This window comes from Rhinopithecus bieti, unplaced genomic scaffold, assembly GCF_001698545.2.
Source record: "Rhinopithecus bieti isolate Rb0 unplaced genomic scaffold, ASM169854v2 scaffold_20150, whole genome shotgun sequence".
NCBI lineage: Eukaryota > Metazoa > Chordata > Mammalia > Primates > Cercopithecidae > Rhinopithecus > Rhinopithecus bieti.
In genome coordinates this window covers 3,372,719-3,390,045 of record NW_016810565.1, presented here as the reverse complement: position 1 = coordinate 3,390,045, position 17,327 = coordinate 3,372,719, and the positions used below count along the sequence as shown (strand labels likewise).

General features: G+C 48.6%; 1 protein-coding gene across 1 annotated transcript in view; it reads left to right on the top strand.

Moving 5' to 3' along the window:
* The window catches only part of PPP2R5C (protein phosphatase 2 regulatory subunit B'gamma), a 169,503-nt gene that overhangs the window by 13,006 nt on the left and 139,170 nt on the right, over positions 1-17,327 (top strand). Inside the window, 1 exon segment of the mRNA XM_017892288.1 lies at positions 12,306-12,471. Within this exon segment, the coding sequence (XP_017747777.1) occupies positions 12,306-12,471 (166 nt within the window).

The following is a 17,327-nucleotide window of genomic DNA, read 5'->3' as shown; positions in this document are numbered from 1 at the left end:
CTGGAGATTGGGAGGCTGCTTCAGGTGGTCAGGGATGGTCTCATCAAGCAGATGACATGAAAAGTGAAATGTAAATGTCAAGAAGGAGGCCACAGTGCAAAGATCTAGTGCAAGATATTCATTCAGCCAGAGGCAGCAGGTAGTGCAAAGGCCCCATGGAGGAAGTGAGTTTGTCGTGTCCACTGCCAGGTGTTCAGTTGGCTAAGGAGAAGTGAGGGTAGGCAGAGCGGGAGGGATGGAGGTAGGGAGCCGGGCACAGACAAGGTGGGGTAGGGTCTTATAAACAGCCTGCCTACGCAGGGTTTTGGGATTTTGGCGAGGAGGGGGAGTTGTTTTGCTGTTTTGTTTTTAGAGACAGGGTCTCACTCTGTTGCCCAGGCTGGAGTGCCATAGTGCAGTCATAGCTCACTGCAGCCTTGAACTACTGGGCTCGAGCAATCCTCCCGCCTCAGCCTCCCAAATGGCTGAGACTACAGGTGTGCACCACCATGCCCAACTGATTTTTGTATTTTTTTTGTAGAGAAGGGATCTCACTGTGTCTCCCAGGCTACTCTGAAACTCCTGGCCTCAAGCGATCCTCCTACCTCGGCCTTCCAAAGTGCGGGGATTACAGGCATGAACCACTGAGTCTGGTTGGGCTTTGAGTTTTTATTCTGAGGGAAGCCACTGAGGTGTTTTGAGTAGGGAAGTAAGAGGATCTTCCTATTTGCTGTGTGGGAACAAGGGGCAAGAGCTGAACAAGGAGACCAACTGGAAGACTCTGCTTCTCAGATGAAGGGTTTCTTTGTTCACACAGGCAAGGATGAGGCACTGGCACAGCTGGCCGCGGGCAGGCTTGTCAGCTGACCACTTCCTTTAGAGGCCTTGGCTGGGAGCTGGCTCTTGTGACTTTTGGCCCCTAGAGACTAAACTGCAGAGAATTTGCTTTGAGGTGCCGGCTCCTGCATTAGCAGCCTTAGTTTTTCCTAGACAGACTGGTTTCTTTGGAGAATCCCTTTTTCTTGTCACAGCCACTCAGTTTACTGATGTTCTGCAGAGAAGGTGTGTGGGGATAAGGTGGCTATGGACAGATGAGTATTCAGACCTAACATCAATCTCCTTTTCAGCTGCATATCTCACTCCTATCCTCTGCTATACCCAGTCTCCGAGTGCGTGGCCTGAGGGGGGTTCTGTAGGGACAGAGCACCTGCTTTCTCCCTGCAGCCCCACCCTGCTTTGTGGTTGCCAGATGGAAGTTGCATCTGTTGAATATTCCTATGCTGAGATGCACCAGTGACTGCCTCCGCAGATCTTTTTATTACTGGAGGCCGTAACTTGCCTCTTCCTTCACTCTCACTTGTAAGGCAGGCTCAGGAGGTTTGCTGTTTGTGAGTGCATCATCGAACTTGATCAGGGAAATCTCTCCTGTTTTCCATTATTTCTTCCTCTCATCCAGATACTGTTGTCCTGGCACAAGAATCAGTAAACCTTTTTCTGTAAAGGGCCATACAGTAAATATTCAAGGCTTTAGGGGGCGCGTGGTCTCTACTGCAACTACTTAACTCTTGCTGTTGCAGCACGAGAGAAGTCGTAGACAGTAGGTGGATAAATAGACATGACTGTATGCCAATAAAACTTTATTTACAAAAATAACCAGGAGGCCAGATGTGGCTCATGGACTGTGGCTTCCCCAGCCCCGGCCTACTGGAATCCAAATCAGGTTTAGCACTTGGAGAAGCTGCTGCTATGGGTCCCTGGGCCTGTATCTGAAACCAGTACTAGTTATGGTCTGTGGAAGAGGTATCTTTTGTGTTTAACTCTATTCACCATCTAAGAGATACTGAGAGATCAGTGATTTGGCCCTGCCCACCTGAACAATAAATATCTTATATCTAGTTGTGAATTTTTAGAATTGCAGTGTTTAAATGAAGGGAAAGAGCAGCTTGTTTCATTTGTTAAACCCTTACATGATAAAACATCTAGGAGAGAGGCTTTGTCACAAATCCAGTTGCCCATTTTGCTGTTTCCATGAAATATTTCAAAGTAGAGAGACTAATAGACATCCATGTATCTGCTGCACAGATTGCCTTTTTACTCCAAATATATTGGGTTGCTGTTGCCTGGCTGCATGGAAGGTTGTGCGCTGTGAGGGCACTTGGACACTTGGACTTGCTGTGTCTCTGTTAGAAACTAATGGGGCGTTGTCCCTGAGCGTGAGGGACACCTCTGGCATCTTGTTTCGTCTACCTGAGGAAGTGCAGCCATGCTTGTTGGGAAGACTTGGGAGAGGGCCATGTACCACTGAGGCAGGCAACGCCCTTTGCCTTCGTACCTCCCTGGGCCTGGCAGCGGGGCTGGGCTCAGGGTCAGCAGCTCATCTACCCTGGCTGGGAACCTGAGCTCCTGCATCATTTCAAGGCCCATCTGGGCAGCACCTTGCCTTGCCATGTGGACTGGCCACCTCACCTTCCCTCCTCTCCAGACACTCTCCCCACATCCTTCCCCCCAGCCACAGACTCCAGAATCCCAGACCCTCACAGCAATAGACACATCCTCCCCCAGGGGCCCCGTGTCTTTTCAGTGGAGAGGCTCTGGGAAGGGGAGGGAACAACTTCCTCTTTATTCCCGTAGCTTCCATTTGAGTGGCCGACAAGTGTTTCAAATAGCGTTTCAGATTGTGCCCCCCCATCCACTCCACCCCCGCCTTCCTCCTAGAAAATGCAGCTGCTGCTCGGGTGCAGCCGCTGCTCGGGTGCAGCCACTGTTCAGACAGGTGGGGGCCGCAGTGCTCTCTTGGAACCCCCCGAGACCACCGACTTTCAGTGGCTTCTACTGAAGGGAAAGGCCAGCTATTTTGATTTGGGTTTGACAGATAATCTGAGTTCGAAAAATAATTTCCCATCATTAAGCCAGACGTCAAGAGGCTAAAGTAAATTCTAGGTCATCTCTCCCCTCACTGAGTGGGTAGAATAAAATAAAACTCCCCGTAACCAGCATTCCAGAAGAGGGCGAACGGGGAAGAATCAAGTCCTTTTTTTTTAGATGTTGCCCAAGCCGGATCGCTAAACAGTATCATACTTCTTTACAGCGATTTCTTACCGCTTTAAGATAGATATCCAGTTTTTATTTCAGGAGTAAGCACTTAAACTGAAGAAGCACACCTGTTGTTTCTCACTTCCCGTTCAGCCAACACTAATGCCTTCTCTGTGCCGAGAACAGCTGATCCTCCCAAAGGGTGTGTGTCTCCCTGGCTTCCTGGGGCCCTTGCTGTTGTCACCATAAGCCCAGAAGACTCAAGGATGCTGAGGGTAGTGCAGCCCTCTCCACCACCTATTCCAGAAAGCCCTCCTCACCCCAAAAGGAAACCCCATTCCCACTAGCAGTCACTCCTCACTCCCCTTCCCCCAGCCTCTGGCAACCACCAGTCTGCTCTCTATGGATTTGCTGATTCTGAATAGTTCATAGAAATGGAATCATGCAATATTTGTCCTTCTGTGTCTGGCTTCTTTTACTTCGCAGAATGCTTTCAAGGTCCATCCGTGTTGTAGCAAGTGTCATACCTCATTCCCTTTTTTTTTTTTTTTGAGATGGAGTCTCGCTCTGTTGTCAGGCTGGAGTGCAATGACGTGATCTCAGCTCACTGCAACCTCCGCCTCCCAGATTCAAGCGATTCTCCCGCCTCAGCCTCCCGAGTAGCTGGGACTACAGGTGCACACCACCACGCCCAGCTAATTTTTGTGTTTTTAGTAGAGAAGGGGTTTCACCATGTTGACCAGGATGGTCTCCATCTCCTGACCTCGTGACCCGCGTGCCTTGGCCTCCCAAACCCTCATTTCTTTTTATAGCTAATATTCTATTGTTTGAATATAGCACATTTTGTTTCATCAGTTGATGGAAATTTGAGTTGTTTCTACCTTTTGGCTATTGTGAATAATGCTGCTGTGAACATTGTGTACAGATTTTTGTTTGAACACTTTGTTTTCAGTTCTTTTGGGTATATGCCTAGGAGTGAGATTGCTGGGTCATATGGATGGTCATTTTAGTGTGTGTGTTTGAGATAGAGTCTTGCTCTGTCGCCCAGGCTGGAGTGCAGTGGCGCTATCTCAGCTCACTGCAACCTCTGACTGACTCCTGGGTTCAAGCGATTCTCCTGCCTCAGCCTCCCAAGCAGCTGGGATTACAGGCAAACACCACACGCCCGGCTAATTTTTGTATTCTTAGTAGAGATGGGGTTTCACCATGTTGGCCAGGCTGGTCTTGAACTTCCGACCTCAGGTGATCCTCCCGTCTCGGCCTCCCAAAGTGTTGGGATTACAAGCGTGAGCCACCGTACCTGGCTTTGGATGGTAATTTTAAGTTTAACTTGCTGAAGAACCACCAAACTGTTTTCCATATCAGCTGCCCCATTTTACATTCTCACCACAATAGACAGGGGTTCCAGTTGTTGTCCATGTCCTTTATGACACTTGTCTTTTCGTTGAGACAGGGTCTCATTCTGTCACCTAGACTGGAGTGCGATGGTACGATGATAGCTCACTGCAGCCTTGAACTCCTGGGCTCAAGCTATCCTCTCGCCTCAGCTTCCTGAGTAGCTGGGACTACAGGTGCATGCCACCACAACTGGCTATTTTTTTTTTTTAATGGAGAAAAGGGGTTTCACTATATTGCCCAGGCTAGTCTTGAACTTATGGGCTCAAGCAATCCTCACAAAGTGCTGGGGTTAGAGGCATGAGCCACAGTGCCTGGCCATGCTAACATGTTATTTTCAATTTGAAAAGAATAGGTATCCCAGCGGGTGTGAAGTGGTATGTCATTGTAATTTTCATTTACATTTCCCTGACATCTAAAGGTGGTGGGCGTCTTTTCATATGCTTGTTTGGCCATTTGTGTATCTTTTTTGGTGAAATGTCTGTTCAAGTCCTTTGCCTATTTTTTAATCGGGTTTTCTTTTTGTTATTGAGTTGTTAGAGTTCTTTTCATATTCTGGATACTAGACCCTTACGTAATTTGCAAATATGCTCTCCCATTCTGTGGGTTGTCTTTTCACTTTCTTAATAGTGTCCTTTGCACAAAACGTTTAATTTTATGAAGTCTGGTTTATCTGTTTTCTTTTTAGTTGCTCGTGCTTTTGGTGTCATAGCTAAGGAACCATGGTCAAATCCAGGGCCACGAAGCTCTACCTTTGTATTCTTCTAAGAGTTGCGTGGTTTCAGCTCTTCTGTTTAGGTTTGTGATCCATGTTGAATTAGATTTTTTCCTGTGGTGTGAGGGGGCATCCAACTTCATTCTTGTCCATGTGGCTCTCCACTTGTCCCAGCATCATGTGTTAAAGAGACTGTTCTTTTCCCAGTGAATGGGCTTGGCTCTCAATTGTATTCCATCAGTCTGTATGTCTGTCCTTATGCCAGTATCATACTACCTTGAGCCAAATGCACTTTTAAAAGATCTGAGGCTGGGTGCAGTGGCTCACCACACCTGTAATCCTAGCTCTTTGGAAGGCCACAGTGGGAAGATTGAGCTCAGGAGTTCAAGACCAGCCTGAACAACATAGTGAGACCTTGTCTCTACAAAAAACACAAAAATTAGCCAGACGTGGTGGCGAGTGCCTGTAGACTAAGCTACTCAGGAGGCTGAAGGAGGAGAATCACTTGAGCCCAGCAGGTTGAAGCTGCAGTGAGCCATGGTTGTGCCACTGCACCCCAACCTGAGTGACAGACAGACCCTGTCTCAAAAAAAAAAAAATTAAACATAAATAAAATATCTGAAAAGACATGCAAAACTAGGTTTTGTCTGGGAGGACAAGTAGTTTGGTATATTGCTGGAACATCAAGTGTGCATGGAAGTGGTTGTGTGAAGGCTGGAATTAAGGACTTGAGAGACAGTGATTGTGTGAAGGAGATGCAGCAAGCTCTGGAGCCTGCCTGAGTGTTGCCAGATACTGGGGACATGAGATGTGTCCGTGCTCTCAACAAGCTCAGAATCTCTTTGTAGAAGCAGACATGGGATTCCAAGCCTGACGTAAGTGTAAGGGAACCCTCCTAAGAACACTGAGGAGATGGTGGGGCCTGACTGCACGTGTGAGGAGTGGGGAACACGTTAAAGAGAATGGCGTTTGAGCTAGAACTGAAGGCTGAGTAGATCAAAAGCTTTGTGTGGGGGTGAGAGTTTGGAAACGGGAGAGGGCATTTCACGCTGAAGAAACAGGCATTGAAACAGGGCAGGGTCAGAAAACATTTGAGCATCTGAGAGTGGCCCAGCATTCCTGATATAAAGGAGAGACTCATCTCTCCCATACATGGAGAGGTGAGTCCTGGAAAAATAAGTGTAGGGGAGACAGCGGCTGAGCTCAGACCCCATGCTATGGAGTTTGAACTTTCTCCTGCAGGCAAGTGGGGAGCCACTGGCATCTTGTGAGCAGGGCAGTGGTCTGATGGACCTTTGGAAAAGTCAGTCCGGTAAGCGTATGAAAATATGATTGGAGGCAGCTGTGGTCACCACTGTACCACCAACACTGAAAATATGATTGGGAGAAAGATGAGGGAAGGTGTTCTGATTGTCTGGTCTATAGGAGCTGGGGTTAATGCAGGGAGGAATAACGTGTTCATTTGGACTACTCTCACATACACAGTAGTCGAGGGAATCGTATAGGGAAGCCCCAGGTCCCTGTTGCCCAGCCTTGGCCGTCATCCACATGCAGTCTTGTCTTATCCAGGCCTCCTCCTCCACGGGCACGGCCCTCTTCCCACACTACATTATTTTGAAGCAAATCTCAGTCATCATATTTTATTTGTAAGTCCCACCTGTGGTATCCTACAGCAAGGACTCTAAGAACCAGAACGTGATTGTCACACCTAAGAATATTAACTGCAATTGCTTACTCTCAGGAGTAAGCATTAAATCTCCCCTCCCCTCCTCCCTTTTTCAGTTGGTTGGTTTGGGTCCTGAATGGAATTGAGTCCTGAGATCCAAATCAGGTACATACACTACACTAGGTTGTGATATGTGCTGGTTCCTCCTCTCCTTTTTCTCCCTGAAATTTAATTGTTAAATCAGGCTGTTCCCATACATTTGAGGGATATGATAGTCAACCAAGGGTGATTTTGTCCCCCCCCCCCCGACATTTGGCAATGTTTGGAGACGTTCTTAGTTGTCACCACTTGGGGGAGGGGCTGCTTGCATGTAAGGGTCAGGGCCCACAGCGGAGGCTCACCTGGGCTAAAGTGTGGTGGCGCGACTGCCGGGTGCTGCGGGGAGGACACCTCCTGCCATTCCCCCACGTTCCCTGCGTGCAGATCGCATCCCTGTTGGTTAACACACTCCCCTCTCTCTCGTATTTTCCTAAGAACTGGTGGTTAGACCTCAGGGCTTGATCAGATTCAGGCTGGACTTTCCGGCATTAAAAATACTTCTTAAGTGGCATATCACTTAGTCCTTAGCACATAAGTGGTGGCAGTTTGTTCCGTTTATGATAAAATTGCAGAAAGGGAGGATTTTGAGAGGCACTGGAGCATGGAATTGCTCGGGTATGGGGTGTAAGGGGGGAATTGGGGCCCAGCATTTGGCTCAACCCCAGACCCAGAGTCCAGGGACTGAGGCTCGGACTTGGCTGCAGCACTGACTGGGTGATTTCAGGCGCTCACCCCACAGCCTGAGCCCTGCTTTCCTCTCTGTAAGCTAAGGATGCACCAGCTCGGCCTGAACCATGGAATGTAACATGGGGCAGCCGCTCCCCAGCCTTCCTCCCTAGCTGTCTCCCTCAAGCTACAGGTGCCTTGCAGTGCCGCCACCGGAGGAGTCTTTGCAGTTTTACGGGACATCCGAGGAGCAGGGAGGGAGCCGGGTGTCGGGCTGCGGCAGGGTCCCCTCCGGGCTGTCCACGAACCAGCGGTGTTGGTGGTGTCTGGCGCCCAGGAGGAGGGCTTATTTACAGCCGCCGTGTTTCCCGGGACCCTGGCTTGTGTCCTCTGCCCGGGGACCCCTTCAGACCTTCCCCACCCTCCCAATCCTCAACCCGCCCTGCGTCTCCCGGTGGCACAGCGACCTTGGCGACTTTGGCCCCTGAGCCGCTAGGCTGCCGGGGGCGCTGTACATGTGGGGCCAGGCTCGACCTCACTCCTGTTGTCGCCACGGCCCCGCGTGGGCTCCCGCCGGGCCCTCCTGCCGCCCCCCAGCCTCCCCGCCCCTGTCCTAGCTAGCCTGCGCCTTCCTGGGCGCCTGACGCACCCCTCTGCCCCAACCACGTTTTCTCAAGAGTGTCGTCTGTCGCGGCTTTCCAAGGAGACCCTCAGCTCCCGCCGGCCGCCTCCAGAGCCTCGGGCATGGGCCCCAGGCCGCGGTCTGGCCTCGCCCCAGAGCCCGGAGGAGGGGAGCCGGCCCCCCGGGGAAGAAGCGGAGGATGCGCATCTGGCCTCCTGCGCTGCGCCTCCAACCCTCTGCTTGGCCTCGCGCAAACCGCGCTCTCCCATTTCCTTTCGGTCCCGTCTCGGGGGCTTCGTCCTCTCGCCGTGGCCGTGGCCAGGCGTCCCGGAGCGGCACCCAGGATCCCGCCCCAGCGCCCGCTCCCGCTCCCACCCTCGTCTGCGCCCACCCGCCCGGGGCAGCTGCTCCCAAGGGAGCCCCTCGCTCGTTCACTCTCCTTCCCTCCTTCCCTCTCTCCCTGTGTTCCTCCTTCCCTCTCTCTCTCCTTCCCTCCCTCCCTCTCTCCCCCTTCTTTCTCCCTCTCGCCACTCCCTCTCTCCCCGCCCTTTCTTACCCCATCTCTCCCCGTTTCTCTCCCCTCCCCTCCCTCTCTCTCCTCTCTTCTCTTTCTCCCCATCCCCGTCCCTCTCTCCCCTTTCTCCCCTCTCTCCCTCTCCCCCTTTCTTTCTCCCCCTCCCTCTGCTTCCTCTCTTCTCTCCCTCCCTCCTCTTTCCCTTTCCTCTCCCTTTCTCCCTCCACCTCTCTTCCTCCCTCTCTGTTTCTCCCCCTCTCCCCATTCCTCCTCTTTCTCCCCTTCCTCCCTCCACCTCGGTCGTTTCTCCCCCTTCGCCCCCCTCTCTCCCATCTCTCTCTTTCTCTCCTCTCTTCTGCTTTTCTTTCTCCACCTCCTTCTCTCCCTCTCTCTTTCTCCCACCTCCCTCCCTCTCTCCCTCCTCTCTTTCTCCCCCTCCTGGTTCCCCTCCCTTGTCTTCCTCCTCCCCCTTCATGTCCACCCTCCCCCTCTCTCTTTCTCCCCTCCCTCTCTCGCCCCTCTCTGTTTTTCTCACCCTCTCTCCCCCTTTGCCCTCTCTTTTTCCCTCTCCCCTCCCTCTTCTCCTCCTCTCTCTTTCTCCCCCTCCCCCCATCCCCTTTCTCTCTATCCCTTCTCTTTTTCCCCCTCCCCCTTCCTCTCTCTCTCCTCTTTCTGCCTCCCCCACCCTTTCTCCCCTGTCCCCCCTCTCTCTCCTTATTTCTCTCTTTGTCCCTCCTCTCTCCCCCCTCCTTTCTCTCCCTCCTCCTCCCTCTCTCCCCTCCTCTCTCTTTCTCTCCTTCCCCCCCTTTCTTCCCCTCTCTCTCCCCCTCCCCCTCCCTCTCTTTCCCCCTCTCTCTCTCCTTCTTCCCCTCTTTGAGCCCAAGTTCTTGGTGGCATCTGCTTTGGGCAGCTCTGCAGCTCCTTCCTCAGGGAAGTCACCTCACCTTCCCAGGGACAGGCAGTGTCTCATGCAGACAGACCCTGCCCTCCTGAGCTGATGTCCCATCAGGGAGGAAGATGTCCCCTCAGAGTTGGTGGGAGCATCAGGTCACAGTGTTGTGGGGCAGGCAGCGGGTGGCTGGTCTGGGCAGGGCCGGCAGAGTGGCTTGTCTCTCTGGCCTTGGCCCTGACAAGAGAGAGGAGTGGGGCGTGGTGGCCAAAGGGCCAAGGGCCCCTTCAGGACTGTGCCTGAGGGCTGACTTCTTATTGTCTCAGGGGCAGAAGCCTATCCTCAGTGTGTCCCCATGGCAGTCAGGACCCATGGGCTTGCCTCTGAGCTCCCCAGGCTGGGCCACCTTCCATGCAGCTGACCTTCCAGCTGGGGTCAGAAGCCACGGGGGAGCCCTGTCATTGGCCTCTACCCAAGGTCCTCGCTGTGAGTGCTGGGCTGGCACTATAGTGAAATGAAAAGGAGATGGAGAGGGTTATCTACTGGAACACGCACATATGTGACTGAACATCTAAAGCCGGGACAGCTCCTAGGAGCAGCTCCTCCAAGCTGTGGAATCAATGCCAGGGGCGCCCAGAGAAGGCGGAGTAGAAACTGTCTAACTGGGGGATCTGCGGAGGAGCTGGTTATGGAGGGGCTTTTAGGGAAGAAAGACCCAGGCTTTCATGATAAAAGATTGACAGATGTCAAGCTCAGAGCCCAAGAAAGTACCTTTTGCGAAAAAAAGCCACAGACCAAGGGAGAGAAGGGAAGGGAACCGAGGCCCCTGCCTCCCAGGTCAGAGTCTGCCTGCTGTTCCGGCAGTATGTCACATCAGACAGCTCTTAGCAGGCATTCCTAAGCACCTTAGTAGAAAGTAAAGCAGCTCTTATTGCTTACGAAAATTTCATTCAAGGATGAGAACAAATTAATGTTTGGGGCTGCAGTTGGTGTGTCTACTACTCTCCTTGACCCTAAACTGGATGGGTTTGTGTCTCCAGGATGGAGTCTATATTAGTTCATTTTCACTATAAAAAACTACTTGAGATTGGGTAATTTATAAACAAAAGATGTGTAATTGACTAACAGTTTCACATAGCTGGGGAGGCCTCAGGAAACTTACCATCATGGCAGAAGGCAAAGGGGAAGCAAGGCACTTCTTACACAGTGGCAGGAGAGAGAGAGAGAGAGAAAGGGAGGGGGGAGCTGCCAAACACTTTTAAGCCATCAGATCTCATGAGAACTCACTATCACAAGATCAACATGGGGGAAACTGCCCCCACAATCCAGTCACCTCCCACCAAGTCCCTCCCTCAGCTCGTGAGGATTACCATTTGAGATGAGATTTGGGTGGGGACACAGAAGCAAACTGTCTCAGAGCGGGACAGCCTTTTTAAAGCGCACATAGGCAGACACAGACTCCCTTTCTTTGGGCAGACAAGAAGGGTGGGCATTAAGCACATTGTATAAATCATCTTGACGGTCGACACAGCAGCTGTTGGCTGTCACTGCTGGACAGTGGTGGCAGCAAACAGCTGTGGGCCAGATCACTGCTTGCTACCCAGAGACCCCTTCAGCTGGGGGGCCCAGAGGACAGCTGAGCTCCACAGACCCCCTTGGTGAGCTCCTTTGGCCTGTGTGGATGACAGGGACCCCTGGTTCCTCTGCTTCGTGCATCCTCAGACTCTCTCCGCCTCTACTGAGTAGTTCAGATGGCAGCGTTGCAGGTTGGCCACAGGGGTGTTGACCAGCCCTGGAGCTATGGTGCAGCCTGGCAATGGGCACACACACCGGGAGCCTGGGACAATGGCAGCAGAACCGCTCCAGCAGATCCTTTTCCTGGGGCTCAAGGGAAAGCACTCAGACGCATGTTCAAGGCTGAGTGGTGAGCCAGCAGGGAACATCTAGCATTTTGTGAGATACTCAGCTGTATTCATCTCCTTGCACCACTGTACAAGTTACACATGCAGCGGCTCCAAAGAGCATAAACTTACTATGTTACAATTCTGGCATGCAGGTCTGAAATGAGGCCAAAATGAAGGTGTCAGCGGGGTGGTGATGGCTCTGGAGGTTCTAGAGGAGAATCTATTTCCAGCTTTTCCCACCTTCTAGAGGCCGCCTGCCTGCCTTGGCTCGTGGCCACTTCCCTGCATCTTCCAACCCAGCCATGTAGCATCTTCAGATCTCTCTCTGACCCCTACTTGTGTCATCCCATTGCCTTCTCTTGTCTCCCTCCTGCCTCCCTCTTGTAATGACCTATGTGATTCCCTTGGGCCCACCTGGATGATCCAGGATCATCTTCCCATTTCAAGATTTTTAACTGAATCCCATCTGCAGAGTCCCTGTTGCCAAGCAAGGTCCCATATTCACTGGTTCCAGGAATTAGGATGTGGACATCTTTAGGGGTCATTATTTAGTCTGCCACATCACCCTATGTGGTAAATATTTAGCAATCAAAAGTTTGAAGGAAGATACGAGAAATTAGGTGTATCTTTGAATCTCTCAGTCTAGCATTGCTGAAGGTGGGACATAAGCCCCATACTCCAGCCATTCTAAGGAATGATGTCTTCCATGGAGTGAAGGGGAATGCCCCAGAGTAAGACTCGTGTATATGCTTTTCTATATTTTAATAGTGCTAAAAAATACAACCATTGTACATATTCATTTGTTTTGTTTTTGTTTTGGAAGCAAATTTCCGTCAGGAAAAACAGCCTTGTTGCTGTCCCGTCTACAGTATCTGCTAAAATAAAAGTACCAGTCTCTCAGCCTATAGTGAAGAAAGACAAACGGCAAAATTCTTCAAGGTTTAGCGCAAGCAATAATAGAGAACTTCAAAAACTACCATCCTTAAAAGGTAATTTTTATTTGTCTTTTAAAAGTTAAATTGTGGCTATTGGAGTGAAGGAGCGATGTTTTGATAGTGTGCTAACTTATTCCTTTGCTGTGTTTGTATTTTGCAGGGTCGTCTTTTCTTTATTGAGGTGTTTTTTGTTTTGTTTTGTTTTGTTAGGTTGAATGTCATTAACTTGTTTACCCAATTAACATTTTAAGTTCCAGAGCTATTTAAGATAAAAGTTTAACAACATAGTATAGGCATAATACACTAAGAAAACAGGAAAAGCTGAACATCTTTTATTTATGGTATTAAGCTAGCCAGTTTTCTTTTAAATTACTTCTCATTTGTCTTAGAGCTGTAGCAATTCTGAAAGGAATTACTCCAAGTAGAATAATTGTCAAAATTATCGTTGAAGTTCTCTACGTTTCTAAAGTGAGGACTATAGTACATTATGGACTTGCTTTGTTATGAGTCATTAGGGATTACCTCAAGCATTCCTTATATGAAATTAGGAAAAAGTACTCTTTACTTTGAATTTCTCCCCAAATGACACAGCCATCCCTTTCAATCTCAGGTTGTTTAATCCCTAAAAGTCTTCCTTTAGATTTTGAGATTGAGGTGCTTAAAACCTTATCAAGGAAAACAGAGTAAGGACCCTAAAGTCAAATGTGAACTTCTTAAAGCCTTTATAATTACTAAAATATAAGACAGATATACTAAATAAAATATCATTTTTCATACCTTAAATTTATAATAATGGATCTTTTATAATTAATTTCCACTGAATATTAATTCAGCAACCAGTCCAGTGACTCTCGCTTATAATCCCATTACTTTGGGAGACTGAGGCAGAAGGACCACTTGAGCCCAGGAGTTCGAGACCAGCCTAGGCAACATAGGGAGACTGTCTCTACAAAAAAATAAAATTTGCTGGGCATGGTGGCACACACCTGTGGTCCCGGCTACTCGAGAGGCTGAAGTGGGAGGATTGCTTGAGCCTGGGAGGCCAAGGCTACAGTGAGCCATGATCGTGCCACTGCACTTCAACCTGGATGACAGAGTGAGATCCTGTCTTAGGAAAAAAAAAAGTAAATATGAACTCAGTGAGAGCAGCAGTCTGTCATGTTTATAGCTGTATTCCCAAGCCTTCCACACTGTGAAGCAGATATCAGATTTGCCAGGTGGAAGGAGGGAGGGAGGGAGGGTGGGTAGATGGTAGATTTATGGGTGAGTGGATGGGTGGGTGGATTTATGGATTGATGAATTTTCTTGTACCCCACTTGCTAGAAATTCAGGTTCTCGGCCAGGCACAGTGGCTCATGCCTGTAATCCCAGCACTTTGGGAGGCCGAAGAGGGCAGATCACGAGGTCAGGAGATCTAGACCATCCTGACTAACAAGGTGAAACCCCATCTCTACTAAAATACAAAACAAAATTAGCTGCGCGTGGTGGCGGGCGCCTGTAGACCAGCTACTTGGGAGGCTGAGGCGGGAGAATGGCGTGAACCCGGGAGGCGGAGCTTGAAGTGAGCCGAGATCTGGCCACTGCACTCCAGCCTGGGTGACAGCGAGACTCCGTCTCAAACAAACAAAAAAAGAAATCCAGGTTCTCGCTTGCATTTTCTAGAGCTTGTATTGTATTTGGCTTATAATTGGTTTACCTTTGTGGTAGATAATATGCATGCTAAGTCATTTTGATTAGTCTTCCTCTTCCCAAATAGAATATACGTTTCTCATGCTGTTCATTCATTCAGCAAATATGTGTTGAGCGCCTGTGTAAGCTATTCTAGGTACTAGGGGTACAGAATTAAACAAAACCAAGCCCCTCTTCTCCTGGAGTGAGCAACCCGTTGGTGAGATAGCAAGGAAAGGGATAGGTACCAACTCCTCCTTCCAGTACCCTCTGGAGGCCGAGAGTCGGAGGGAAAAGGCTTTGTGTAGCCATCGTTGGGCCTTCGTATCCCAAGCCCTGTCCCTAATGCCCATCACAGCTGGGGCTTGGATCTGCCATGATACAGAAGGTTGGCCATGTGCCGCACCTTTCCATGCATGCCCTACCTCAGCCAGTGCATGCTGGGTGTGTACTGCTGCTGAGTTTGGTCAAATGCCATATGATTTTCTCCTTAAGGTGTTAAGATTATAATTCCTGTGTTGATAGATTTTCCGGTTTTGAACCAGCTTTGCATTTGTCAGTTTTGTCGTCGTATATTATTCCATGCGCGGGGCACAGCCCATGCAACAAGTACCGGTGTATGCCGGCCTCCAGCGTACTTCCTTTACCTCTTCTGAGGAGTCTCTGCACAAGCCCCTTTCTACATCTGTTCTACATCTGTTCTACATCTGTTCTACATCTGTTTTCTATTCTCAATCTCCATTTCCTTCGTTTTTTATTATACCTAGTAAGAATGGCATGCAATGTTCTTCCACTGACACTTACATTTTCACTGTTCCCGAAAAGAGTAAATTCTCCATAGTAAATCCACATATCCAGGAGGATTTCACATGGATCAAGCCAGTTCCCCTCACTGGTCTTGTTTGATAATTATTTCTTGGCTGTTCTAAAACATTAATGTTTCTGTATATATACTAAAATAATTTCATCTAGTTCAGAAAACAATAATTGATTGGAATTAAAGTTACATATTAATTTGGTGAAAATTGATATCTTTTTTCCATCTAGGAGGATGGTATATATCCCCATTTTCTGGGTCTTGTTTTCTGACTTATAAAATTTTATGGTTTTCTTGTAAATCTCTAACTTTCCAGTAAATTTATTTCTAAATACTCTATAGCTTTTGCTTGTCACTCTTGTGACTGGGTTATATTTTTTCCCATTTCCACTTCTGATTGGTTTTGCTAAATCTCATCTAGAGCTACTGGTTTTAAATATTTTGCCATCACCTTACCACATTTTCGTATTAGTCTTAATGTTTCCACTACAGTCTGCATATATAGTCCTGTTATTTGCAATGGATTCTTTTATCTCTCTTCCACTATTTGTGCCAACATACACCAGCGATTTAAATTTCATTCTGCCACTAAGAAGGACCAACAAACCCTAGAGCAGAGGTGATAGCAGGCACTCCTGTTTTCTCCCGTTTCAGTAAATGGCTCGGCGTTTCCTAATTTGATGGGACAGTGGCTCTTGGTTTCTGGTAAGCAGTCTTTGCAAGGCTGCTGGTGCTCCAGAGTCCACGCTCACAGGACTCTTCCTGGACCCATGCAGGCTGGTTGGCGCCATGCCAGTGCATGCTAGGTGGGTACCGCTGCTGAATTTGGTCAAATGCCATATGATTTTCTCCTTAAGATGTTACTATTATAATTGCTGTGTTGACAGCTTTTCTGGTTTTGAAGTGTCTTTGCATTTTGTCAGTGTTGTCACTGTGTTTTCATAGTGTTTGGAACTAACTTTCTTTAGAGTGTTTGCTTCCATATTTACTACATGGAGCTGGTCTGTGGTTTACTTCTTTTCATAAACCTGTGTTTTGCCCCGTCTAAGATTCGTTGTCACCAGCACTTCGTGATGGTTCCTGGGGTGGCCTGCAGAAGCTTTTTCCCGCAGCTCCCTCACACTGCCAACTCGGCATCCAGCGCGATGATGAGATGACCTGGATTTCAGAAACAACACAAGTGCGAATCGTGTCCATGAAATAGGCGTTTAAAGATCTGGACTTTGGAACTCAGGCCTGTTGCTTTCCTATGAAACATCTGTAGCTTCATTCACATTAGTGGGTTCATTTAGAAAGCCGAGGGTTCTGCCTCACTCAGTACATGTCATGTTTAACGACCCCTTTTAATCTCTTTTCCCATCTGCTTGGTGGTTATGCTCTCCGCTGTAAGGTCATTTTTTTTGACTTGCTCTTTTGTTCAATATTATCATCTGCACTTTATCTAATTATCCTATGTCCGTGTTGTAACCTTTCGTTCATTTATAAGTTGAGTAGAGAGTTCACTACTGTTTTAGTTCTTTAAGAATAAAAGAATTTAAAGCCATGTATCACTTGAGTGAACTTCAGCCCTTTATCCCTAGCTTTTCTTCCGAACTTCAATCATAGGCTTTTCTTTTTTAGAGTTTAATTGAGCATAATTTACAATCCTAAAAATTTACCCATTGTAAGGAAAATTAGTATTAGCAAATACATAGAGTTGTGTAACCACACACAGTTCTATTTAGAATGTTTCCATCTTCTCCAAAAAGTTACCTCGCCCATTCACCATTAATTTCCGACGCCCAACCCCCAGATGCAGGCACCCACTGATCTGCTTCTGTCTCTAACTTACTTTCTCCGGACACTTTCATATAAGCGAATCATACCATAGTTAGTCTTTTACATCTGCTGTCATGTGTTGATTCCTCTGTGTTGAGTCAGTTGTTTCTTTTAATCTGCATATATCAGTCAGAGAATATACCACGTTTTGGTTTATCCATTCACCAGTTAATGGACATTTGGGCTGTTTCTTAGCTGCTTTTGAGTAACCTGCGCTGGAACATTTGCATAGAGCCGTGTGAGCAGTTATATTTCATTTCCTTGATAGATACCTAGGAGTGGAATCCTGGCTTGTATGCAAGTTTGATGTTAGCTTTTTAAGGAAACTGCTGGCTGGGCACCGTGGCTCAGCCTGTAATCCCAGCACTTGGGACTGAGCAGGCAGATCACAGGGTAGGAGATCAAGGCCACCTGCTAACACGGTGAAACCCATCCTACTAAAAATACAAAAAATTAGCCAAGTGGGCGGCGGGCGCCGTAGCCCCAGGCTACTCGGAGGCTGAGCAGGAGAACGCTGAACCTGGGAGGTAGAAGTTGCAGTGAGCTGAGATCACACCTTGCATTGAGCGAGATCACACCACTGCGCTCCAGCCAGGGCGACAGAGCA